This window comes from Gallus gallus, chromosome 3, assembly GCF_016699485.2.
Source record: "Gallus gallus isolate bGalGal1 chromosome 3, bGalGal1.mat.broiler.GRCg7b, whole genome shotgun sequence".
Taxonomy (NCBI): domain Eukaryota; kingdom Metazoa; phylum Chordata; class Aves; order Galliformes; family Phasianidae; genus Gallus; species Gallus gallus.
In genome coordinates this window covers 40,196,951-40,222,136 of record NC_052534.1, presented here as the reverse complement: position 1 = coordinate 40,222,136, position 25,186 = coordinate 40,196,951, and the positions used below count along the sequence as shown (strand labels likewise).

At 42.4% G+C, this 25,186-nt stretch overlaps 1 protein-coding gene, 1 long non-coding RNA gene and 1 other non-coding gene across 3 annotated transcripts; 2 read left to right on the top strand and 1 right to left on the bottom strand.

Moving 5' to 3' along the window:
• Positions 1–817: 817 nt before the first annotated feature.
• On the bottom strand, positions 818–1,909 carry LOC121110372. The gene is made up of 2 exons (XR_005858272.2): positions 1,749–1,909; positions 818–1,114 (listed from the first exon to the last, which is right to left on the bottom strand). It is a non-coding gene; the product is annotated as an uncharacterized LOC121110372 (long non-coding RNA).
• C1orf198 (C1orf198 homolog) lies at positions 1,343–23,436 on the top strand. Its single transcript, XM_015284384.4, has 4 exons — positions 1,343–1,799; positions 10,218–10,268; positions 18,521–19,069; positions 20,987–23,436. Exons 1-4 carry the CDS (start codon positions 1,452–1,454, stop codon positions 21,041–21,043), a joined length of 1,005 nt encoding a protein of 334 aa, XP_015139870.1. The 5' UTR covers positions 1,343–1,451; the 3' UTR covers positions 21,044–23,436.
• On the top strand, positions 1,533–1,608 carry MIR12260 (microRNA mir-12260). Its single transcript, NR_162025.1, has one exon. It is a non-coding gene; the product is annotated as a microRNA mir-12260 (primary transcript).
• Positions 23,437–25,186: the final 1,750 nt, after the last annotated feature.

The window sequence follows — 25,186 nt, the reverse complement described above, 5'->3', positions numbered from 1 at the left end:
TTTAAGTGCATTGAAAATCCTATGATGCAACTTGCATTTATTCTTTTTTCCAAAGCCTCTGCCTTCTGAATGGAAAACTTCAAGCTGTACATGTGTGAGTAATGGGTAAATATGCAGACACTTCATGTAATGTAATCCAGGGAAGGAACAGATGTCAGCTGAAAAGAACAGCCATCATGAGAAGATAATTTGGAAATAAAAGCAAACAAATGACGTATTCAGGGTTAGCTTCTTGGTGAGTAAATGTCAGAAACACAACAGTACGTGAGTTTTCCTTTACATTGGTGGTGGTGTTTGGCAAAAGATCCCAACAGATCGACAGCGTTGTAGGAGAGCTGCCTGGTGTGGGTATGGTGCCTGTTGCACCTGCATGTGTGTGTAGAGGTGTTCCAAAGGGGTGGTTCTCAGGGCGGTACGTGTGACTAAGAAAGTGAGTTTGAGTCAAACAAGTTTAACAAACAGAGCAGGGTTATATAACTGGACTGGTATGTGGTGACTGGGAGAGCTGTAATTACCTCCTAAGAACTAGAGATGTGGAGAAATGTAATTATCGTTTTCCATCCCCTTCTGTGTCATCAGACAACTGGTCCAGCCATCTCATTTGAGCTCTTAAGTGGGAGCTGCTAACGTACTGTGGGCCCAGCCGTTTATCTGTTCATATGAGAGAAAGTGTGAGGGGGGGGTGGAAATAGACTAAGTAATTAAAACCTATTGATCTCCTCATATTTGTGAGATTTCAGAATATTGTGTGAAGATCATAAAAGGGCTTGTCCAAGTCGTAAGGATGAAAGACTGACCCAATTTAGCCTCAGGCGAATGCAGCACAAGATTTGCCTTTAATTACAGTACTTGGAAAAACAGAATCAGAGAAAAGAACCGTGCTCGTGCTGCAAGCTCCTCACAGTGCTGGCAAACAGCTTCCAGAAGATCGTGGCAGTTGGGTAACGAACGTTTTGAAGATGCTGGTTTTGCACTGCCCTCTTGTTCTGGCTTACGAACTCAGGAGCTGTAGTTGTCAGAAACCGCTCTTAATGTTAAGGAAGAGGCCAGCGGGGTGCGGGAACTCGGAGGGCAGGTGACAATTCCTGGCTTCCTTCCTCTCCTCCACAAGGAGCTGCCCGGGGGTAAAAAGTACAGCTGTGAGGGAAGGAGTACAGCTCTGAGCGCAGGGAATGAGCGCCCGCGGGTCGCCGCTCGGCCGGCCGGGAAGAGCCCGGCAGGGAGCGGCCGCGAGGGGCTGCGAGGAGGGCGCCGGGAGGGGCTGCCGCGGGCGCTGGGCGTGCGGGAGGCGGGGAGGGGGCGGTGGCCGCGTTTATAGGGAGCGAGGGGAGGCGGCGTCTGCGGGAGCGGAGCGGGGAAGGGAAGGGACGGGAGAAGGAGGAGGCGGATCCCGCTCCGCCGTACAGCGCGGCCGGTTCGGTGTGCGCGGGGCCGGCGCCGGCGAGGCGGCCATGGCCTCGATGGCGGCGGCGATCGCCGCCTCCCGCACGGCGGTGATGAACGGCAACCGGCCGCTGGACGAGCGGGAGCGCAAGCGGTTCAGCTACTTCTCCTCTCTGAGCCCCATGGCGCGCAAGATCATGGCGGAGAAGGAGCGGATCCGCGAGCGCTACGGGCCCGAGTGGGAGCGGCTGCCGCCCCGCCAGCAGGACGAGATCATCGACAAGTGCCTGGTGGAGCCGCACGTCCAGGCCCGCTACGCCGCGCACCGCGGCACCACCCGCCCGCCCGCGGCGCCCGCCTCCTACCCCAGCCTGCGCCTCAACACGGGCCAGAAGGTGGTGCGCTTCGGCGACGAGGTACCGAGCGGAGCCGCACCCCGCGCGCGGCGCCCGTCCGCGCTGAGTGGGCGCGGCCCGTCGGTTCCCTGAGGGGGTCCGCCATGGCGGGGCCTGCGGGAGGGGCGGGCGGGCGGCGGGCCCTTCTGGTCGGCGAACGGGGCTCGGTAGCGTGTCTCGGTTGCGCGGAGGAACGGGCACTTGTGGTTCCTGACAGCCGGGGGTTGCCCCGGTGATGGATGGAGAGCGTACTCAGGAGGGCGGGATGTTGTACTGCGTTCGGTGGAACCGTAAAAACAGGAAAGGCAGCGTACCGAAGCGTGTCTGGGAGAAGCAGGAGGGATCCCGATGTGGGTTCCCTAAAGCAGATGCTCAGTGAGGAGGCCGCTGTCAGCGCTCCCAGAAGTTCTCCGGTGCTGAAGGCCGTGCCGGAGCTGAGCGCAGCCCCGTGCTGAGCACGGACCGCACGGAATGTTTACCCTGAGTTAAATCTCTTCCTTTCTGCTCCTAATTTCAGGGCTCTGCTAAAAATAAAACATTGAAGGCATTCCAGCTGTCGGTATTTTTTGACGCCTTAAAGTAAATAAATAAATAAGCGCAGTCTTTCCCATGTTACCTGCCAAGAAAAACAAGGGTGTGGAAAGAGTAGATGACAAAACACACATAGATCTTAGAGCTTCTGAGGGTCCCCTGTCTTGTGGAGAAGGGCGGCAGTCTGTGAGGGTGCCTGCGTGGAATCGTCCCATTGCCAAAGCTCCTGTGATGTCTGAGGAGACCTGACAGTGCTCCCGACTCCCTCTTTCCATGTGTGAGATTTGCTTTGTTTCATTTTGCTTAGTGTGTTTGTTTTGTGTGGGTTGCTGTTGTTTTTCAGCCCGATTTCACTTTCATTCTCTTAATTTAGTTTCTTAAAGCAACCCGTTGTTAATTAACCTATGAGACTACCACCAGAACAAAAGGATCTGCTTCCGTGCTTCTAGCCATCAATGCAGTTTAAACTGAGCAGTGCTTCTTTTAGCTGGCTTGCCGGAACCCCTGCAATGGGATTTGTAAGAGGTGTGTGAAGCATCGAGGTTCCTGCCCGGCTTTGTGGCAGAAGGCTGCTGCGTGTGCTTCCTGTGGCAGAAAGGTGTGGCACCACGTTGCACACGCATCGTATCTGGAGTCATACAAGGTGTGCTCAAGCTTAGTTTTCTGTAGTCAGTGATACCAGGAGTTCTGTGTGTTTTCTGGTAATAGGCCGTCACTACTGGTGAAAAGGAGTGTAAAGACACAGGCAGAAATCTTGTTGTACGAGCAGTCCTTGAAACCTGAACTTGAAGATATTTCTGAAAGGATTTAGGTGGATGACTGTGGAAACAGTACGATCAGCGTTCCTGGTCTCAGACAGCTCTGCTGAGCTTTCTGCTTTGAATTATGTGGCTCCAGAAGGGACGAAGGCATGTTGTAGGTGGCTGTGCTGTACCATATGGAAACAATCATTTTCTGTTCATCCGAATTACAGCTAGAGCGTCCATCTGAAACTTTTGCACGCCATTGTCTTTTTTCTTCTCCCCCAGAATACAGCTATAATGCAAACAATGTTGTTCTTAGCCATTGTGCAGCCTCTAACCAATGAAGGCATGGTCCATCAAAATACAAAGTGTTTAATTTTGGAAGCATCTGCCTCAGCTGACTTCCTCTTTGACTTCCAAGCTGAAGTAACGTAAAATGCTTTTTTGAAGAAAAGGGGTTCCACTTGTTTTGGCATTCTGCATTTCCATTTCAGTTCTTCCAACTGCACTGTTGAGCCTTGGAGCTTTTCCTGGCACCTCATCTGATAGCTTCCTCTCCCTCCGCTCCCTCTCTGGCATTCAGCCTGATTCTTGGACATGTGCCCTGGCTCACTAGTCTCTCCCTCCTTGTCCTGCCATTACAGAGCCACTGCAGCCACTCTTGCAATTTCAGTTCAACTTTCCAGGCTTGCAAATGCTTTGCCTACAGAGCTTTGTTACCATGCTGCCTTCAGAACTGGCAGCTTGTTGAGCTGTACCGCTGCTGCCTGTGTAGAGATGTAGCTGCTGCACTTAGTGCAGTCACCCGGCATGGTTAGATTGGTTCTGGCTAGGATGCTGAGAGCAGCCTCCGTAAACCTGCATACCCCCAAATCTCTAATTGATGTTGCAGCCCTTACAGTGTGAGCGTGCTGTCCTGGCAGTGTTCTTGTTGATGCCTGCTATGTAAGCATCACATTTGCAGCCAGAGGAGCGTGGCTCAGCTTCCATGTTAGCTGATGCTGAAATCTGTACTGATCTACCTGTGCTTGCTTAAGCACAGAAAGTTCATGTCTTTCTCTCTGTGTTCTGTTGAGGACCTGGGAGAAAGCAGAATAAGGATGAATGCTGAACATACTGATTCACCCATCCAAAGCCCCCACCGCTTCCTTTTCACTTTAATGTGTGTGACTGTTTGGATAAACTGGTACAGAGCATGTATTTAGTAGTCTTACATCTCTGGACAGGTGGTTCTCTCTTTCTCCTCCCACTTTTTTCCCATGTATCTTCTAACATCAAACTGATTTCCTGAACTTTTTGTGCAGGACTGCAAGTTCTCAAAGCATAAGCACTTCTCAAAACATCTTTCAGTGTGTTACCTGCGTGGGAAGGCTGTGACAGAAATTAGATGTGCAGTAACAGGACCACAGCACGCTGCAGCCACGATCTGGTCATATCATAGTGCCAGAGTGCTACAGCACCACGTGTGACTCCTGGCAAATGCCTCAAGTCACCTGAGTGCCACTAGCCAAGGGCTTTTGGACTCTGCAACCTTCAAGAAGAGCTTTGTGTTTCTTAACAAGGCTCCAGCTAGTGGAAAGTATCCGAGCAGAGAAAAATCTGGAAACAGAATTTGGAATTGAATATAAATGTAATATAAATAGGCTATATTTATAATGCACCTTGTATTATGCACTACCTTTCGGGTGAGTAGAATGGAAAAACAGCAATGTAAAAAGAAAATAAAAAATGAGCATCTTTTATTGCTGCAGTGGTCAGCTTGTGTTAAACATCTGACTTGATGCTAGTTGATACCCTTTCAGTTCAGTGAAAGATAGTTTTGATACTTAGCTTGCAACAAATGTTCTGTTGTCTCTTAATAGTGCTCTTTTTTTTCCCCACAAGTGTATGACGTGCACACACAAGTGTGTGAACCTAATGAGGTCTAACAAGGCCATGTGCTAGGTACTGCACTTGGGTCGGGGCAGTCTCAGGTAGGAGTACAGACTGGGAGAAGAACTCACTGAGGGTAGCCCTACAGAGGACTTGGTCCTAGTGGACAAAAAGCCAAACATGAGCCAGTAGTATGCTCTTGCAGCCTGGAAGATTGACAGTATCCTGGGCTGCATTACAAGAAGGGTGGCCACTAGGAAGAGAGAGGTGATTGTCCCCCTCTGCTCTGCCCTTGTGTGGCCCCGGCTGGAGTACTGCATCCAGGCCTGGAGCACCCAGCATAGGAAAGATGTAGAGCTATTGGAGAAGTCCAGAGGAGGGCCATGAAGATGCTCAGAGGGCTGGAGCACCTCTCCTGTGAAAAAAGGCTGAGAGAGTTGGTTTTTTGGGGGGATATTTAGTATTTGACAGGCAATCACAGTAAAGAAAATTTTTATTGAATAAAGTACCATGTGATTTAGAAAATGCTAAACAGTTTGTGTGGAGGAAAGACAGGTAAGGGAATTTTGTAGCTTTATCCATCATCTTTTGGTAGGGAAGCTACATGAAGGTGGATACAGTATTTTGCTTTGCCTTAAGAACTTTGTCCCCAAGCCAAAGAATCGACCCTTTTATCTCCTACTTAAAAATGCTTTGAAGCAGCAAATATTTAATATATCAATAGCTCTAATGCCAGGCCTGTTATAGATCTGTGCTTTTAAAAAATAAAAAATGCAGCGTGGCTTGGAGTGCAGCTAAACCACAATAACCAGCAAGTCCTGTTCTGACAGTGCTTCTGAAAGACGTTTGCCAGCACAGAAACCCATTTGTTGGTAGTTTTGCGATGGCACAGTCACTGTCAGCTGCTCTGAGCAATGCTTATGTCAGATAGGCTGGCACCTTTCTCCCAATGTCTTCTGTTTGAAATTCTGATGCTGTTTGGCAACAGGCTGCCTACGTGTAGCAGGCATAGTTTGTGATTCTTTTTAATGATCTAAGCATTCTATGATTAATATATTCTGCAGCTGGTTCTTGAAGTGAAGTGTATGACCAGATTTTTGTGTCAATCTCTCCACTACTCCCAACTCCTCTTTTTTTTTTCTTTAAGCTATGAAATATGTCTTATGAGGCTTCACTTTCTTACAAATAAGTTCTTGAACGCTGGCAAACACTGGTTTATTTATTTGCCTTCTTTCTGGAAGAAAGCTTTGTTGTGTGGTGAAAACAAAAGCTGATCAGATATGGATCTCTTCTAATCTGTGTTGATGATAAATAGCCTCAAAGCTGTTTTCTTTTTTAAATCTCACTCATCATTTACTTTTGTGAATCTTAAAATTGTTTTTGTTTTTGCTTCTGTTTTCTTCAAACGTGTAAGAGCTGCTTTATTTTGTGGAAAACAAAGTTCTTTCTCAGATTTTGTTGGTGACAAACATGAATCAAGCCCATCAGGCAGAAAACAGTTGAACTGTGTTATTCTCCTGCTGCTCCCTTGGTTCTCTCCATGTCCTCTGAGAACCCAGAAGTGAAGGCCACAAACTTCCCTTCTGCGACAATGGACAGAAGCTGGTAACTGTTTTATCCTAGCTTCAAGTATACTTCAACTAACCGCAGACATCAACTCCTTGAGACTCTCTATGTTTGAACCATATGTTAGATTGCTAGATCCAGTGGAAGACCTCTTCAATGTGGACAGTTCTTCAGACTCACTGGCTCTGAAGTGTGCTGGGATGTGCAGCCTGAGGGGAAAAAGATGAGAAATCTCTTTTTCTTTCAGGGAAGTCCTCCAGCCTAACAGGAAAGAAGAGGACGGATTCTTTAGCAGGGTCTGTTGTGATAGAACGAGGGAAAATGGCTTCAAGCTTAAAGACGGTAGAATTAGGTTGGATATAAGGAAGAAGTATTTTACAGTGAGGGTGGTGAGGCATTGGAACAGGTTGCCCAGAGATGTGGTGGATGCCCCATCCCTGGAGACTTTCAAGGCAAGCCTGGATCAGGCCCTGGGCAACCTGATCTAGCTGTGCATGTCCCTGTTCATTGCAGGGGAGTTGGACTAGATGGCCTTTAAATGTCCCTTCCAACTCTGAAGATTCTATGATTCTAACAAATGTCTACAATTTCCATCTTCTGCAATTATCTAATGAGGCTTAGATCGTTTCTCCAATAAGAACTTTTTAACAACCAATATCAAAATACTATTAACTTGTCTTAGGAGCTTTTTGTCTAGCTAAGCTGGAGACTGACGTTGTACGCCAACAAGTTCAGTGGCAGTTGAAGACAACAAATTCTACTAAGTGGAAAACTGACATGCTCCATTCTGTAGGGAATAATCTGCCCTGGTGTATGGCAACCTCAGACCTTCACTCAGTCTTCCCTATGCTGTTTTCCTGTTTTTCCTCAGGCAGCCTTTTAACAGCAGGGCCCACTAGCAGCAGCGGTATCTTTGCTGAGGTGAGGATGTGTTTCCTCCTGGTGTTGTCTATACTAGTCCCAGATATGGGAGAATTAATAACTTCTGTGGATCTAGAATGATGGTAGTTATGGCTTGCTGCCAACTTTAAAAGTGGTTTGTAGCAGTTTTGCATGTTCTGTAAATGTGTGATAGTCCTTTACAGGGAATATTTTAACTTGCTGTGCCCTTCGTGCTACCAGTACAAGTTTTTCTTTTGCTATTTTCCACTGGAAATGTCAGATAGTTAATAGTTTATTTAAACCACCTGTACAGATGGCTGACCTGTAACCTGTCTCATTGTTGGGATCAGTCTCATATTAAGTTTTTTTATCCCCTGTTCTTCAGCTAGTAATCCTTGTGAGCTATGAGGAACTGTCTCAACTGCCATAGCAAATGAGTTAGCCGGAGCCTTCTGACAAGAAGTCACTTAAATCAACAAGAGCTTCCCTTAAACTCCTGAGGTAAAATCCACTGACAACTCTGGTTACATGCCTGGAGCTTTAAGGCTCTCTGACAGCACGTGGGAGTTTGCTGAACTTCGCTTCTGTCTTTTAGTGCTATGGCTGACGTCCAGTACTAGTTTGTGCAGACCCTGTGCAGACAGAAGAACTGTAGTCCTGTAGTCACACTGTGTGACTTAATGCAGTGGCTGGGCTCACAGAAGGCACTTTCCAACCTCTGTTGCCTCCTGGGCTGTGTTACCTGTCATGCATCCTTCAGAAATGGGGTTCCAACTCTGCCAGTTTCAGATACAAAAGGTACAGTCCGAAAATGGTTTTGAAATAATTTGACAGCTCACCAGCTTCAAGACCTCCCATCTTGTGCTTCGTATGGCATTCCCGTGTGGTCAGCAGCACCCCACAGTTCAAATACTGATAGAAGTCAAACCAGATAGTAATAACAGACTTTTACCCAGTTTCCCTTAAATGGTAATAAATAAAAGTATCCATTTCCCAGAACAAGAGGTTCTAGTATTACATTTGTGTTCTTGGCAGTAATTTCCTGTGCCAAGCTACCTTTTTGGTCAGAATATGTGCTCCAGCAGACCCCAGGCTTTTCTTTGCAGGTAAAGGAAACCTTTAGGTTGTTTAAGTTTCAAAATTACTTTCATCCATCCTCAACTTAGATACGTAGATCTTAGCCAGTAAAGAATTAGTCAGGTGAAGCTTGCTTTTATATTTTCATAAAGGAGTGTGGGATTACTTTCATATAGCTCAAACACTTTATTGCTAGAAACTGTACGTTTAACAGGTGAAAACCAGTTGGAGACTGACATGTTTTCATGTTAAGGAGTTGGACAGACGTTTCTCATTGTAATTTTCATAGCCTTTGGCCAGTAGAATTTCACTAGGCTGAAATTAGAGGTGGCAGAGCCAGAGAGTGCTGTCAGATGTCTCTGAGAAATGTGTTTCCATAAAGGCAAGGATAAAAACATGAAGAAAGGGGCAGTCATTGTAAGATGGGGGATTCCTATGCAGTAGTTAGCTTAAATCGTGTTTCAGTTCTGTTATTACTTTAGAAACAGAAGTGTGATGCAAGCACTTCGGGTGTTGTCCTGTCATCTCTTTCTCAATGCATAGTTTCTCCAGTCCTTTTTCCATCCATCCATCCGCCCGTCATTCCTACTCCTGTCCTTCTCTTGTCTTGCTGTGGTGGCAGATCAACATTATACTTGGTATACAGGGTGCAACTCATTACCAGCATCTGGTAAAATGTAAAAATAAGAGCATCCAGTGTAAAAATAAGAACTAAAAGTGCAGTGATTTTATTGCAAGTTGTGAAGGGACATGAGCAACATAATTGATTTATTTATTTGTCACCCCTTCTTTCTCAGTGTGGATTGCGTGTCTTTTTGGAGGCCAAGCTATGCATGAAGAGATTACCTACATTTCTCATTGGGGTCTTTCTCCTTTCTCCTTTCTCCTTTCTCCTTTCTCCTTTCTCCTTTCTCCTTTCTCCTTTCTCCTTTCTCCTTTCTCCTTTCTCCTTTCTCCTTTCTCCTTTCTCCTTTCTCCTTTCTCCTTTCTCCTTTCTCCTTTCTCCTTTTCCTTATTTTCCCATTATTGATACTGACCTTCTTCTAGGAATGAAGGTGAAATATAGTAATTATTGAAAACATCAGAGTTCACTCAGAACACAACCATGCACAGCAGTTGATGTGTTCTGAACCACTCTTTCTGCATGACATATGACCTGGGTCTCTGACAGCTGCGAGACCTCGCAATGCATTTCCAGAATGGTGCTGCTTGGATTCAGATTGGGATTTAACTCGTGTATAAACAGCACCAAATACTTATTTCAGGCTGATCGTCCTCAAAGTGCATAATGTTTGGTCTTGTTGGGGCTGGATCCAGCTGTGGCTTGTGCTGATGGATGTGCAGCCCTTTTGCTGCCTGGTTGCACACATGCTCTTCAGTCTGTGGGGCAGAAGAAATGGAACTTTATTTCCCTAAGGCCCCAGCTCCTCTCGTTATATTCTTGTGTGTTGCTAGCAGCTACCAAGGAATGTGTGTAGTAGAAAACTGGAGGTTTTAACTGGTGGATGTAGAGAAAACATTTCAAGAAGTTTAGGCCAAGTTAAACCTTCATATACTTTATAGGGTAAATAGGAATACTATTTGGTAATCCTTCCCTCAAAGAACCTGCTTTCAGTCAGTCTTAATATGTAATCAAGTGACATATAGAAGAGCTCTCACTTTGGTAGTGGTTATAGTTCCAGCAGTGCAGCATAATGTTATCTGAATGATGCTCTAAGCAGGTAAAGCTGTTCTTCTGATTTTTAATCATTCTTGAATTTTATTTCAGGATATAACTTGGCAAGATGAGCACTCGGCTCCATTCTCCTGGGAAACGAAGGTAAATATGCGTCACTGTTATTTTTAATGTTGGTTTCTCATTTGATGCTGTTCCTTCTGCTTTTCTATTATGTTTTGACACTTGATAGGCAGTGTTGCCTTTGTTCTATGAGGGCTGTATACAGTGACCATACTGCAAATGAAACAGAGCTGGACTACTTTGGTTTACATCAACAGAGACACAAAATGTACTTTGTGAACCAACGCTCCTACTTCAAGGGCAGGTGCAAACCTGATTCATTCCAAATTATTTGATTCTTTCCTCGTTAAGTTTTCAAAACATTTTTCTGTGCTTATTGTGGACAGGAAATAAATGTTTATCAGTTATTGTATAAGCATAGCTGCATTTTACTTTGGAAGGCAGGAGAAAAGTAGTCAGGGAATGGGGTGAGAAAGGCACAAATAAACTTCATTGTTGGTTTTTTTTTATTATTGCTATTTCTTGAAGCCCATCTTATGCTTCATCTTTTTGTTGTGTATTAGAGTGTAATGAATCTTGTTTACCTGGGAAGCTTGTTAATGCTATGCTAGAATTATTGCGTTCTTCTCCTTTGTCCCTGATATTTTGTTAAAGCATTATTTACAATGGGGATTCTCTTAAGGCTAAAACAGAGTTACTGTGCTTGTGAACCTGCAGTGTAAGAAAATACAATTGTACCATGTTTCTATTGGGAAAAACCTGCCTCATTGCATTTCTCAATGGGATATGATGACCATGCTCATTTAATCATATTTCAGACTTTTTGTTTTCTGGATTTATCTGCCAGAGAAAGCTGCTTTTCCTCCACCTTCTTTTTTTTATTATTATTTTTGCCCTTGAACTATGTAGATATCATACATGAGCTTATGGATATAATCTTAGCTTGATGCAGAGTAATTATCTGGAAATGCCAGTGGATACTAAATTAATCCAGCTGACCTAACCCTAGAGTTGTTGTCAGCCTTCCTTGTTCAAGGTCACTGCCTCTAACTAGGAGTCCATCTGTGCTCAGCAGATGTAGATTAACCTATAACTTGATGTGGCTCCTGGATCCCTGCAGCCTACACTGCTGCAGTTTAGCAGAAAGAGGATTTGTTGTGGATCTTCTCTCACCTTAAAACTCAGTCTTAGGAACATGTCAGCTGTAAACATATTTTTAAGCTCTGTCTGGATAAAGTTTTCTAACTTCTGAATGTTTGAACTTCATGGAGATGGTGCTGCCTGTAATGCACTGAGCAGTGATCCGTGATGATCTGTATCTGCAGTCAGATGGATTTCCTCTTTAATGGGCAGTTGTCTTTTAAGTGCTTGTATGGCTAGTGAAGTTTATTTTCAACCCAAGCTGTGGCTTTTCCCTTGCTGCTTAAGACTCTTTGTACTGTCCTTCTGGTATCTCAGAATAAAGGCTTTCAGTGGATCACTGGTCCAGGTTCATGACTTTCTGTAACATGGAGAATTGCAGGATGACATGGAAACACTCCTGTGACTGCTGAAGAAAAGTGAAACGGGAGGTTGCTTTAGGGATTTATCTCAGCTCATCAAGCTGTGCTTCTCTGTTTCCCCCTCCCTCCTTGCTATGCTTCAGCTGCAGGGTGAAAAGCTGAATGACCTTTTTCCTTGAGCAAAACTCTGGGGAATCCATTTTGTCCTGCTTCATGGCATGTGGGTTGGTTGCTTTATATGGGTTCCTCCTTTTGTTTTCTTCCCAACGCCTCATCATATTGTGTCAGCCTTCCAGCCCAACCCTTCAGCTGCTGAGTCTTCTGGTTCTGAAGGCTGATGTCTTGCTTCATGCTTACTCTTTGATCTCTTCCCTAACCAGTATTTCAACAAGAAAACGTTTGAATGCAATTTCTCCATGAGTTACTGGCTGAGTAGAAAATACCCTTGCCTGGGGAAGCAATGAAGAAACCTGAATGGGCCATTTAATAAGGTTGCAATGTTGTAAAGCGTGTTTGGTGTCTTGTGTGCCACATCTGTTCCCACTCTTATTTTAGGCTGTCAGGCTCTTTCCATTTCATTAGCTCTCCCTCACGGTGGGCTATTCTTTCTGTACAGTTATTTTTTTCCCTTACCTCCTGTTCATGAACAGTTTTTTTAGTTTCCTTTTGTGTTGTTTGGTTTTTTCTACACATCAGTGCTGTTACAACAGAGTACCTTCATTCTTCTGTAGCTTTGTATGAAAGAGCTTTGGCTTACCTGTAGAAGAAAATGTGACAACTGACTTCTACTTTTGCAGAGAAGGAGGAAGTAGAGATTTAAAGCAGCAAAGCCAATAGGCTTTTTCTTTTATTTTAACGCTTAGACTGTAAGAAAAAATATGAAGTAGTAAAATCAGTAGTTGTTTGTAGGACAGCTGTTTTTGGACAACTGAGGAGGTGGAGGGAACAGCAGAGAAATGGCAAGGCTATGTTTTCTGCGAGTTGGAACTGTTGCAGTGGTGACAATATTGCTTCCAGCTGGTCAGGCATGGACACATTTCTTACGGTAGCTAATGGAATGAATTCCCTGATTTTGTGGCTGTTACACTTACCATTAAAATACTGTAATAAATTGCTTTCCTTTTGGACAGAATGTCCAGAATGATTTGATAACCTCCCTTCTGTCAAAAGTAAAATTTCTGTGTTCTCGTTTTAAACACAAGTATGAGATAAGGGTTAAGTTGCTCATAACGTGTCACATACTCCCATGAATGTTTCCACTATTGAAGCTGCAAACAAAGCAGGAACACAATGTAAATGTTAGAGCTAGCAGTTAGGCATCGCTTGAATAATCTAATATTTTTAGTGGAAAACCATAGCACTTCTCAAAAGGATAATTACTGGAGAAGGAACACGTTCTCATGGCACTGCAAATAACCTGACATTTTAGAACGAGAGGCTGACTTGGATGGAGTGATTTGGTTCACGGGTGGAGCCCTTATGAATATAACACATGAAATGTGGGTTACTCTTTTTCTTTTTAACTGGGGCCGAAGCCAGGTTTGTGAATTTAGGACATTCTATTTATGGCTAAAGGTTTAAGTGAGATGAAAGCTGACATTTTGGCTGAGTTTAGCCTTTGAGGTTTCTTGGTCCGTTTGATGTAAAAATTGAGTGAAACAGCACGGATTTCAAGATATAAATGGAAAACAGGAATCATGCCTGGTTTTGGAAATAAAATTCTGTTTTGTTTCTAATGAATTTAATAGTGAGCAGAAAATATTTGCCTGCCACCTTGGTTAACACGTTGAATGCGCAGAGCAGCATGAGGACAACTTGGAACCTATTTCTAATTCATGCTATTAACTAAAATAAGTTTAATTCCAGATGTTTAAAACAAACGTTCATGTACCAAAAAAATCTGTTGGTGTTGCTACAGCTAGAATAGTTGTGAAGGCAGCTTTAGAGAGTCCTTTCTGTAGGGGTTTACTTTTTCCTCCTTCAGCTCTCCTCTCTGCTACTTTTTATGCTACTTATAAAAAAAGCAAAACAAACATAATATGCAAACTGTTTCCTTATATTGAGGGGCTGAAACTAAAAGACAATCTTAAGTATCCTGATTTGTGCAACTCCTAAGTGTGTCCAGTTTTTTTTTCTTTAAAAGGAAAAAAAAGGTATCAGAAAAGGATTTCCCCCCCCCCTTCTGTAATAGCCTGATATTAGAGCCATTTTTCATCTTATAATTATTGATTTGGCATAAATGGCAATAATTTCTTGGAAGGAAAGAAGAGATTTTGGCTTTTTCCTTCCCCTTTTTGGTCTAGATTACAGATATTTAAAAATCAGTGCCATAAGACTACTGGTGAGTATTAGTTCTTGAGCAAAAGAAATAAACTGTGGTATTTGTAGCCGTGTTCAAGATTTATTTTAATCTGCATGGCCTGGTGTTGTTGGCTAAGGATTCAGTTACCTGCAGCAATCTTTGGACAGCTGTTTTTGAGCATAAAATCGGGCACAAGCTGAACACTGATACAATGAGTTTGCTCAGGCTCACCAGTAGAGGAGGCAAACTTGTGACCAGAACCAGACTACTGTTCATATCACCAAACAGTAGATAATGAAATTTCCTCTGAAGCTACACGCTATGCCCCTCTCGTGTTATCTTTTGGTATGGTCTAAAATTACTTGGACTGTTTTTGCATGCTCTATTTTTACCATAGTGATTGGTCTCTGCTGACCTAAGGATTTCTTTCTGAAAGAGTCTCCGAAAAGATCCTGAAGACGCCCACAGGAAACAAAGCAAAAAATGGCAACAAGTTTGTGTCCGTGCTTATTCTGATTTTGGCCATTCAGCAAACCAAAGTCATATTCTAAATCCTTTTCATCTTGGCTTTCTTATCTCTGCATATATATCAGGCTTTGCTTAAAACAAGTTGCTTTTGACAGTGTTTCTGCGGTCTTTGTCTCAACAATTTAGATTTTTCAGCTGCCAAGCAAAACAATTTGTTTTGGCTGTGTATGCATGTCTGTTGAGTAAAATACTACACATTCCTGATGAGTGAATAAGATGCTTAGAAAAAAGAAGTTCCTGAGTTTTTGCGGTCATCTTGTTTTTAAGATAGATTTATGACCTCAAACCTGATTCCATTAATCACTACGTTCTTAAAGTGTGTGGTGCCTGTCTTATAGAATATGTTGTTTCCAATGAGCACCTACAGATAGGAGTATGAATTGGTAAGTTATCTCTGCCTCCTGAGGGATACTGAGGTAAGGTCTAAATAATTTTAATAGATCAAAATGATAAATATCCTAATATGGCCTTTTTAAGGAAAGAGGGAGACACAGCTTCCTAAAAACTTCAGTTTTGCATATTGCTTCTGTTTTGTCTGTTGGGCAGAAAGGTGATCCAAGGTGTAGGCATCCTTTACTCGAACCCTCGCAAAGGAATTTGATAACATAGAAACTGCATTTTAGGTTTCTACACTGAGGGCTTCTCACATGGCTCTTCTCTGTCTCCATATTAATTTATCTGCTGCTCTGGTTTGTGATTTTTTGTTTCTTTTAGTATTATAATACCACTTTTGTGACTTGAAAGATATCGCGCATTAATCACTGTCTTTCATCACCAACATTTCTCATCGGTTCAGATACCTTAAATAACCCTTAAAGTCAAATAGAAACAGTAAGCATTTCAAGGAAAATAGGCTTGCAGCTTGTCCACAGAAGTTCCTGGGAAGCAGAACTGTACTTCTGACCATTTGGGGCTGTTTTTTGAGAAAGCCGAAGCTCCGTCCTTTCAGAGTGTATCAGTGTGGTCTCTTCTTGTTGTAAAGACAAAGAGAAAGCGAACTCTTGAAGAAGTGTTTTCAATCAGAGTTTTCCATGTGAAGCATCACATTATGAACTGCTTCATCTACAGAGCATACCTTGATGCACATATGCAAACCTAAATGTTGGGTGGGCTTTTCTGGTAAAGTTGAAAGGTGTGGTCACCCTCAACAGTGAACTGAGTATTGGAGACTGACTAAGAAAGGTGAGCTTTTATATTTTCAAAGCTAGATAAACTAGATTCAGCTTACATTAGACAGAGTATCTATACATTGAACTGATTTAATGAATGTTCAGAAACTTTCTTCACCACTTAAAGGGTGAGAATCTCCAAGAATTGAGGGCAAAATTTAAAGAGCTGCCTCCAAACTGAGGAGCCGGTGTTTTCCCATCTCAAATCAGGATTCTAGTTTTTGTTAGATTTTAATTTCAATGTTTCAGCTACTCCAACTGTAGTCTTGTTTTGGTACATTATTCCCCAGGATCACTTGGCCATTCGAACTGCTTCATGCACAGCCCTATGAAAATACAAAAATGTGTGCAACTCCTTTCCCCGCCCCATGTTCTCCATTGTAAAAGGACAAAGAATGTGTCCTCACTGAGTTGGAAAGGTTAAAAGTGCCTGAAGTTTTGCTGCAGGGTCACGCTCTTCCCTGCACCAGCAGGAGCCTGCTGCTTCCAAACCAGAGCTCTAGGTTGACATTTGGGCCTTTGTGAAAGAAAATAAAATGTGACCACAGGAAGTGGCTTTTGGTCCACAACATAGGAATTTTTAAGGAAACCTGATATTATTTTGTGTGTCTTGGTGCTACTGAAACATGAGGTCATCTCATTGGTTTTTCTTCTTTCTAATTTTTGTTCCCCAGCTTCTCTTCTATCAGTGTTTTGCCCAGATTTTGTTTCCAACATCTATCTAGCAGACTCAGGGCTGGGATGGCCTCTCTCTGCTTTGGGCACTGACCCTCTTTCTCACTTGAGCTGAGGTAGGAAAGGATCATTTTACTGAAAGTGCTCCTGCAGTGGCCTTCTGCCAATGTCATCTCTAGTATAAGGTCTGGGACAGGCTTAGAAGAAGGGAGACAACAGAAGGATAGGAAATAGCACTGGTTTAAGTACCTTCTCATGCAGGAATTAGGTCTTCCAAGGTGCAATAAAAACACAACAAGATTCTTTTTTCCCTTTGAATATTAGGGAAATGCGTGTTCCCTTTATATTGTGGCTTGGGCTTTTTTTTTTAAGATGCGATTTTGTCATTTTTGAAGTCTTAAAGCATCTTAACATCAGGGTGGTAAATCTCTATTCAATAGTATTGTCAAGTGATCTTAGGGAAACAAATCCTATAGATTAATATAGAGAATAGCAGTCACCGAATAATCCTTAACACCGTTGTGTTGACACAAAATTCATCAAATGGAAAATTGGGTTTAAAATAAAAATAAAGCAGTGTGTTTATGTCCTTCATTATTTGGTGACACAGTACATTTTGAATGGAAACATGGAACCTAATGCCTCTCTGCCTATAATCTCAGAAAAATACCTAGTAATACATAATTATTTAGAAAGTTCAGATGTTGATTCATGAGTCAATTATGTGTAGCCAGCTGCTGGCCAGTTGAAAACAAATTGGTCATGTAAGCCAAAACAAATCTGGCTTATAAATAATCTGATGCTGTGTTAACATTTGCATTTTGATGTGAAGTTGTGAATATGAAATATGAGGTGTGCAAATCCTAAATCTGGAGTCCCTTTGAACTGAACGTGTACAATAGCACAGAACTTGAAATCAAAGATTGCTATTAAAAACAGAATGCAATTTGGACTTTTTTTTAACCTTAATTCTATAGATGCTATTGCAGTTTTATTCAGGAAAGTCCCATAATGAGGTAGAATTGGAAAAACGTAACAAATTAATAATGAACTTCAGATATATCAACAGCTTATGGCAAACTCTACTGTTTGAAATCTCCTATATGCTTTTTGCAAACTAGTCAAGTCTGTAATGATAGTGTAGCGTTAGCTGAAAATGCACTGGTTTTTGGTGTGGTTGTTTTTTTTTCATAAAGTTCCATGTACAGTAACACTTGAATGCTCCTTAGAGTGGAGTAAGGCTTAACTTTTAATGGCCTAAAGACTATCATGCTGACAGCCAAGAGTGTTGAAGTGGTGGTAAGCAAAATGAACGTTTCGTAGCACTGTTCACCCTTGGGTGGCTTTTGCAGGATCTGTTTCATGCCTTAGCTATGGTCTTCATTGACTCAGTGTAATTTCTCAGAAATGAGTGCAGCTATCCTAATTGCAAGTAAAAACAAAACACGGCTGTAGGGTGAGTGTTGAGCAGGCCCTGCTGGAGTTGTTTCTCACTTCAGAGTAGCATTAAAATTGTAAAACTACTGATTTACACACACTCATTACATCTAGTACTCTGTCTTGGAAGTAGATGGAATTAAAGCATATTGTCAACTGTACCAAAGACTATACTGGAAGACTGCCTTTCAGCGTGTTGTGGTTTCATTTGCTTAATCTTCTCCTGTAAAACATGTATAGATTTCGGAAAGCATCTACATCTATTCTTATGTTTTAGTGCTGTTCTGAGGGCCAGGGCTTAGTGGGAAATATCGGTGATAGGTGGTCGGTTGGGCTGAATGATCTTAGAGGTCTTTTCCAACCTTGGTGATTCTATGATCCTATACGCTATCTTGGGTGGGACTTGGATGGTAACTCAAATAAATCATATTTTCAACCATATTCATACTATCAATCTGTTTTCCCTCTGACTCCTTTTCAGCAGGTCTGGGACTCGTACATTTGCCTGCATTGCAGACTTTTGTTAATAATTATTGTGTAGCTACAATGATAGACATTTATGGAAAAAGTGAATGGCGTTTCTGTGATATCTGCTGCATGAGAATTGCCTAGCTATTGGTAAAAATGTTATCTATATGCATCAAGCTGAGAATTTCATAACCGTGTCTTTGTGAAGGGCTCTGAAATACTTTTTTTTTTCTTTCCTTTAATCCTGAACAGAGTCAAATGGAGTTCAGTATTGCATCTCTGTCCATACAAGAACAGAGTGGTGCCCAGACACAAAATGAACAGAGGCAGCCACTTAAAGCAGCACCTGGTGTCCAAGTCTCTAAATCTTCTCAGGCTAAGACCCCTGGCTCTGATGGGTTAACAGCACCCAGAAAGGATGAGGAGTCCTCTTTCTGGAAAATAAATGCAGAGCGTTCCAAGTTTGAAGGAGACAAGTCTGAGTTCCAGTCCTTGACCCCAAGCCAGATCAAGTCCATGGAGAAAGGAGAGAAACCCCTTCCCTCTTTTTACAGACAAGAGTCTGCTCCAAAGGAGGTGGCAAAAGCTGAGAAGCCCAGCATAACTAAACCTGAGAAGTCTGTTACTCCCAGTCTACCTTCTGTATCTCTTGAATGGGAGAAACCTCGACCCACTCAACTCCCTGCTAGTTCTCTAGATGATTTCTTTCTTCCTGACCCACCGCAGGACCTGGCATCTTCTAGGACAAACAAGGAAGATAGTGATGGTACTATACTTACAGATCCACAAATGCCTGGACAGGTAAAGACTGCTGTATCCACTTTCCTTGAATGTAAAAACCATATAACACAATAAAATATGACAAAGTCATTCTCAAAGATTAGAAATGAAGCATTAAAATGTAGATCAGCTTGTTGGCTTTTTATCCTGCAAATTTAGGGAAGTCTATTTAACCAATGTGTCAACTGCCATAGTTTGTTTCAATATAGTATTTTTTAATGTAGTTAAGTTCATAGGATAAGGGCATCATTTAAGTATAACAACAGAGACACTGACATGGCATCCATTGACTGACTTGAGAGCAAGCTACTTAACCATTTAGGGTAGGGAGCTTACTATATAAAATAAAAAAAAAAAACCTTTTTTTATTGAAACAGCTAAATGCTTCTTATAAAAAACATAACTTGAATAGTAGGTAAATTAAAATCTAGGATTCTTTCTTGGTATACACAGCATAGCAGTGAATGGTGAGTTTGTTTCTCAGCTGTTCTAAGCCCAGCAGCCGTGTCAGAGTGTTTTGTCCCAGGCAGCTGGACGGCTTTAAATGTATTTTCTCTTAAAGTCCAAAATGGAAATGGAATGAGCTCCCAGAATAGCCTTCTCAGTGTGGCTTTTTTTTTTCTTAAAGAAAAACAAATAACAACAAAAAAGAACCTTAAGCAGCTCAATAGCCCATTGGATCTATTTAAAAAGCAGATGCTGATCTGTGAGAAAAGAAGAGGAACAACAGGATATGACATGGTGAGGGAAAGAGAAGAAAGAGATACAAAGCCTAAAAACTATGAAGTAAAGAACTGTTCTTGAAACAAAGCCATGCAGTTCTGTTTGAAATGCAGCACTGCACTCAAGCCTGATGTGTTACTGCACACCTTAAGCATGTCACAAAGCTTTCTCTTACCATGTTTTCACACTGGTGATAGTTTGAATGCCAAACAAGATGATGTAAGGTCAGAAAGATGCAGGCTGAGGTAAATGCTTGAAAGTGAAGAGAGTGGCAGTACTTATGAGAGAACATTACTTAAGCTGTGCCAGTACTTGGAGTGCCACATTTAGTTTAGGTTTTGGTGGGGGCTTTTTTCTGAAGCGAAAACATTCTTCTTGAGCTGTTTTACTACAAATTATGACTGCAGCAGTTCTTTAATTCTGGATAAAAACTATGTCATCATTTCCTACATCATAATGGCTTGTTCAGTATTAATTCCTCGGTGAATATTTTCTGGCTCACTGGGATGGTTTGAAAAGCCTGGTTTTTCTATCCATGCAGAAGCAAACCTGCCATATCAAAATGTGAGAAGACAGGGTTGCATGAAAGATTTGTCTTCGTTTCCTCTTTCTGGATTCTTTCCCCAGAACAGGGAAGAGATTGCAGAAAGGGGAAACGAAGAAAAGTCACGCCATAGGAATAGACTCTAGAGACTCACATGTGTCCCCTGAACAGTCTTCATGAATGCTAAAATCGTTGTATATATCACAACTGACAGTGCACTATTGCAGGAGCAGCATGTTCTTGATAGCCAAGTAAAATGGCTTGTCTACAGAGTCTAAACCACATACTTTTCTAGAAACAACTGGCTGTCCAGGAAATCCATTTGAATTAGTGATGCCTGCATTCTTTGTTTGTTTTTTCATTCTCTGCAATGCTCACCCTGCTCTGAAAGTTGATCTTTGTGAGTTTTTCCATGGGCACAAAATTACTGTTTGCCTGCAGATCGGAAGGATTTCTTTACTTCCTTGGAGTTGCCTTTTTGGTCGTGTTTGCATTTGTTTGTCTTCGTGTCTGGCATTATTCGGTGTAGATTCTTAGGCATCCTAAGCAAGATGAAGGACTTGAAATACTGGCAGACTACAGTTTAATGTTTCTTTTGTAGATAAGCAGTCAAGTACTGAGTTTGTAATACCATAATTAACAGCCACATCTTTTCTTTTTTCCCCTTACAGACTAGTACAAGCAATGTTATCTTGAAGACTGGCTTTGATTTTCTGGACAACTGGTAAAAGGCGCATCAAAATAGTCCAAACCAATTCTGGGGAAGGAGTGAGATATCTTTCTCTTCATGTGTTAATTTACTAGTTTTTGTGTCTTTTTCTAGAAGTAACTTTCAAATTCTTAAATGTTGCCTTTGTATAAACTTTTGTAATACCAGATGCATTTTTGGTTTTTAAAGTGTTAGATGTGTGGTTTCATTTTGATTTATTTTTAAAATCTGTTACATTTTTAGTAGCTACTCTTTTGAGAGGATGGGAGAAGTTACCAAATAGATGTTAAAGGAAAACAAATGAGTGTGTCTGCATCTGAGAAGTGGAACCTACAGGAGCAGGTTGTTATTTTCAATTGAAACCTTGCTAGCGTGGCCTGTAAGAAATAGCATAGCACGTGCAGTGGTTCCAAAGAAAAACCAAAAGATTCTGTACTTCAGATAACTAACAAAAGCAGTATGAAAAATAAGCATACAGAGTGTGTTGATTTCTATATCTCATGTAGTCTGGAAGTAACTTTTGTATCACTTATTTGAAAATACTTTTCTTTTGAAGAGGGCAAAGGTATTGCCAAAATGATGGATCCAAAGAAGCACTTCTTGTACCCTACAAATCTGCTAAAATAACCAGAAGAGTGTTAGAGAAATGACCCGGGGAAACAATTGATGTTTCTGATCTTTGGATTAAAGACTTGAATTGGGGAAGAGAAATAGGACAACACCTTATGAATGGGAGAAACTTGTCTTCAGGGAATACAAGCCTAACGATTCACTGCCTCCTTGTTAGAGCATAACTCTTCTTAACAGTAGTGCTGGAAGCACAGCACTGGTAATTGCTGCAGTGTGAATTACCTTTGTGTCAGGAAACCACTATGTTTATGGGAGGTCCTAGCAGTATGAGGCTTCTTTGTACTTATAAGCAACTTGCGGTCTCAAGGACTTATCAACTTTGGTGCTTTTTCCTCCTGGTGGGTACTTTCTCTCTTCGGCATTCAACATCTGGGTTACATTTATTCCCAAGATGCAAAGTAGCATCTCAAGGTGGCCCTCAGCAGTTCTGCGTTCGAATGACCTTTGGTGTTTTAAATGTAGAGAACAAGGTTAGCTGTCATGTGAGTCTGTCGTCTCCGAAATGCAGCATGATTTACACACTGACTCTCACTGTGTTTACCTCACCTTGAAGCCTTAATTCCCCCAGCGCACAACCAGTGGGTGGTCTGCTCCAATGCCAAAGGTCTGACCTTCCCTTTACCTCAGCAATAGTCCCGTAGCATTTGTTTGGGGTAGAAGGCAAAGCACGGGGCTCTGATGGCTCTTGTAGGTCCTTGCCAAAGCTGTAAGAAGGTCGCCATCTCCTAGACCTTGACAGTGCTGGGCTTCTCATGGATTAGCATTTGGTTAAATGCCAGAGGCAGTTACATGCACAGAACTGGCTGCTGCAGGGTTTTCTTCTGCCTACTTCAAGTCTGTTACAAGAAGTGTTTGAAATGTACTGGAGGAGTCCTTGCCTCTAATTGCTGTACTGCCTGCTCTGAACAAGCATTGTGTGCTGATAGAGCATTCAAACTTACTTGCTGATCAAGGAAGACGCTGTAAGCTGCCCTCTGAAAAATAAAAGCACCGAGCCCCAAACCTTCAGCTTTTCTAGAGTTTTCTTAAAAGGTTTCTTAGCTTAAGGAGCAGATTGCCACAGAGTATAAGCCATTGCATAGCCTTACGTATAGAATTCAGAGGCTTCTAAATATCCTTCCTGAGATGTACACATTCCCTAATTCACAGATATTGTCTCTGCATTCAGCAGACAAAATACTATCGTTATTTCTGTTGGCCGAGGCTCTACAGCTCGCTTTTTCTTAGCTGTCTTTTTTTAGGATTTCTTACAAGTATCCAGCATTAATATAGCTTAGAACAACTTCAGCAAAAAAAAATTATTCAGGTGTGTAATTAGTGCTGACTTACACCTCCTTTTCAAAGCTGACAAATGCTAACCCTGGGTATTACTCCTTTCACTGACTCCAATTTTCTATGCATTCAGCTGCTGAAAAGTTTCAAATCCGGTGTTAAGATGTGCATTCTAATCTTACTTAGAGATGGGCAGATCTTAAAGCAAACTCTCCTACTGTTGAGGGGTGTTATTTCATATCTCTGCTAACTGCATTGAAACTTCTTGAAGCAGAAGCTGGGCTGTCTGTCTCCTCCATTGGCTAACACTACCCTGATACACATTGGGACCAGCTGGTAGAACATGCTGCAGAACTTTATACTTACCTTGGTAGGTCTTTTCTGTGCTTTGACAAGAGTTGATGCTCCTTCTTTCTTTCATATGTTTTTATTAAACATTCTTACAAAAAAAAAATGTACTTGGTCACATTTTATATTAACAATGTTTTAATAAATTCACTTTAAATAGAACATTGATGGCTTTCGTACCACTCTGTGTTTTGTCCCTTACGCCCTTCCTTCCTCACTGCCATTTGAGTTTTTTTGTGCATCTTGAATTTGCCTGAAAGGCAGTGAAGAACCGTCTGGTCTAAAATTTAGAAACTGAGTTCTTCAGGTCAGGGGAAAAAAAAATCAATTCTCCACACTGCAGCTGGATTTCAACTGAGAGTGAGGCTGTTTGGGGAAGCTTCCTTGCTTTGTTGTTTTATCTGACAGGTGGGGACAGGAGTGGACTTGAGGCTTCTGTGAAGACTTCGCTGTAATGGACTTGAAATGTAACACACAGTATCATCAGGTAAGCCAAATCAGTATCAGGAACAATATTGCAGGAGGATTTTGAAAACTATGCTTAGTGCAAATGTCCAGAACTAGCAGTGACAAACTTTGACACAGTTGTGCTCTCAGTGGATGGTTGCCTACAGGTTTTAAAAGCAAGTCACAAGAAGATGCTAGCAGAGGCCACTGCATAGTCTCGCTTCTGTCCGACACTTGAAAGCTTGCTGCACAAGAGAATCAAACTTACTGCTACAAGGATGTTTCTCTTTCTGCATACCCACATCTGCTCTTTTCCAGAAATGTATTTTGAATTCAAATTTGTTTGATCCTTGAGCTGAATTTCTACCAACAACTAAAAGGACATTTGAATAAGAATTTGGTTTGGAAAGACTCGACAGCCAATTAAGGGGTGGTATTCCAAGTATTATTAGGATCTGGCTTACACATCATTTTCTTCAGTCTTGCTTAAGCTCCATCTTAACTTTTGAAAGTCCATTCTAATAATGGCAAATCGACAGCCTCTGGGAGCTGTCTGGGCAGTTAGAGTCAGCAGGTCTCATAACCGAATACAGGCAGCGGAGAAAACATGCTGTGGCTGTCTGCCTGAGGACAGCAGAGCAGGAGATCAAGTTTGTCACTGGTGGCTTCTGCCATAGTTGCTGAGGGCTGGTAAGAGCTCGATGGCACACTTGCTTCAGACAGTGAGAAACTGGCTGTGTGGCCGCCACTGTGGTACTGTAACAGACCTACTTGAAACAGTTTGTTCTTGTTACTGTGAGCTACAGACGTGGCAGAATTGAGGAGTTAATTGCTGGCTATCTGAGATAAACCCATAATTTGGCTGTCCTATATTTATGAGTTAATAATGCAAGTGAAAGTCTTTACAGAGCAGGTAATCCCGGTGTGCCCGATTGTTTGCAACAGGACATTTTTCTTATTTCTGTTGAAAATCTGTTACTGTCCCTTTTCACACGTGTGATTTACACCTCAACACATACTGCAGCCAAGTAGTTCACAGCGAGGATCTGCGTCTCTCTGACCTCCCACCACCTGGAGGGCCCTGACGGCACTCTCTAGAGTCAGTGAGTGTATGGTGAGAGATGATCACAAAATATGCTTGCAGCCTTGATCCAGTTCTCCATCTCCAAGAGATGCTGATGTGAGATCAGATATATTCTGTCCTAGTGGAGCAGGGAAGAAAATCTCACAATTCATCCCTCTCCTTCAGTTCTTTCCCCTCTAGGATCCTCTTCCCAGAGGCATTGCTCCTTCCCATCCTCCTCCCTGCTGTTCAAGGCAAAGTTGCCAGGGGAGAGAGAGGCCACAGTTCCTCCTGCCCTTAGCAGCAGCTTGATTTTCCTGCCTGAATGAGTGCAAGTGTCCAGCACAGTAGAGGTACCCACTCACAGGGCAACAGGCTGCTGGCCTGGCCAGCTGCCCATTA

Bases quoted from the DNA above. Each gene is read 5' to 3' on its own strand.
- C1orf198 (XM_015284384.4), top strand. From the start codon at position 1,452: ATGGCCTCGATGGCGGCGGCGATCGCCGCCTCCCGCACGGCGGTGATG. The intron at 1,800-10,217 runs GTACCGAGCGGA...ATTTTATTTCAG, and splicing joins TGGTGCGCTTCGGCGACGAG to GATATAACTTGGCAAGATGA. The intron at 19,070-20,986 runs GTAAAGACTGCT...TTCCCCTTACAG, and splicing joins ATCCACAAATGCCTGGACAG to ACTAGTACAAGCAATGTTAT.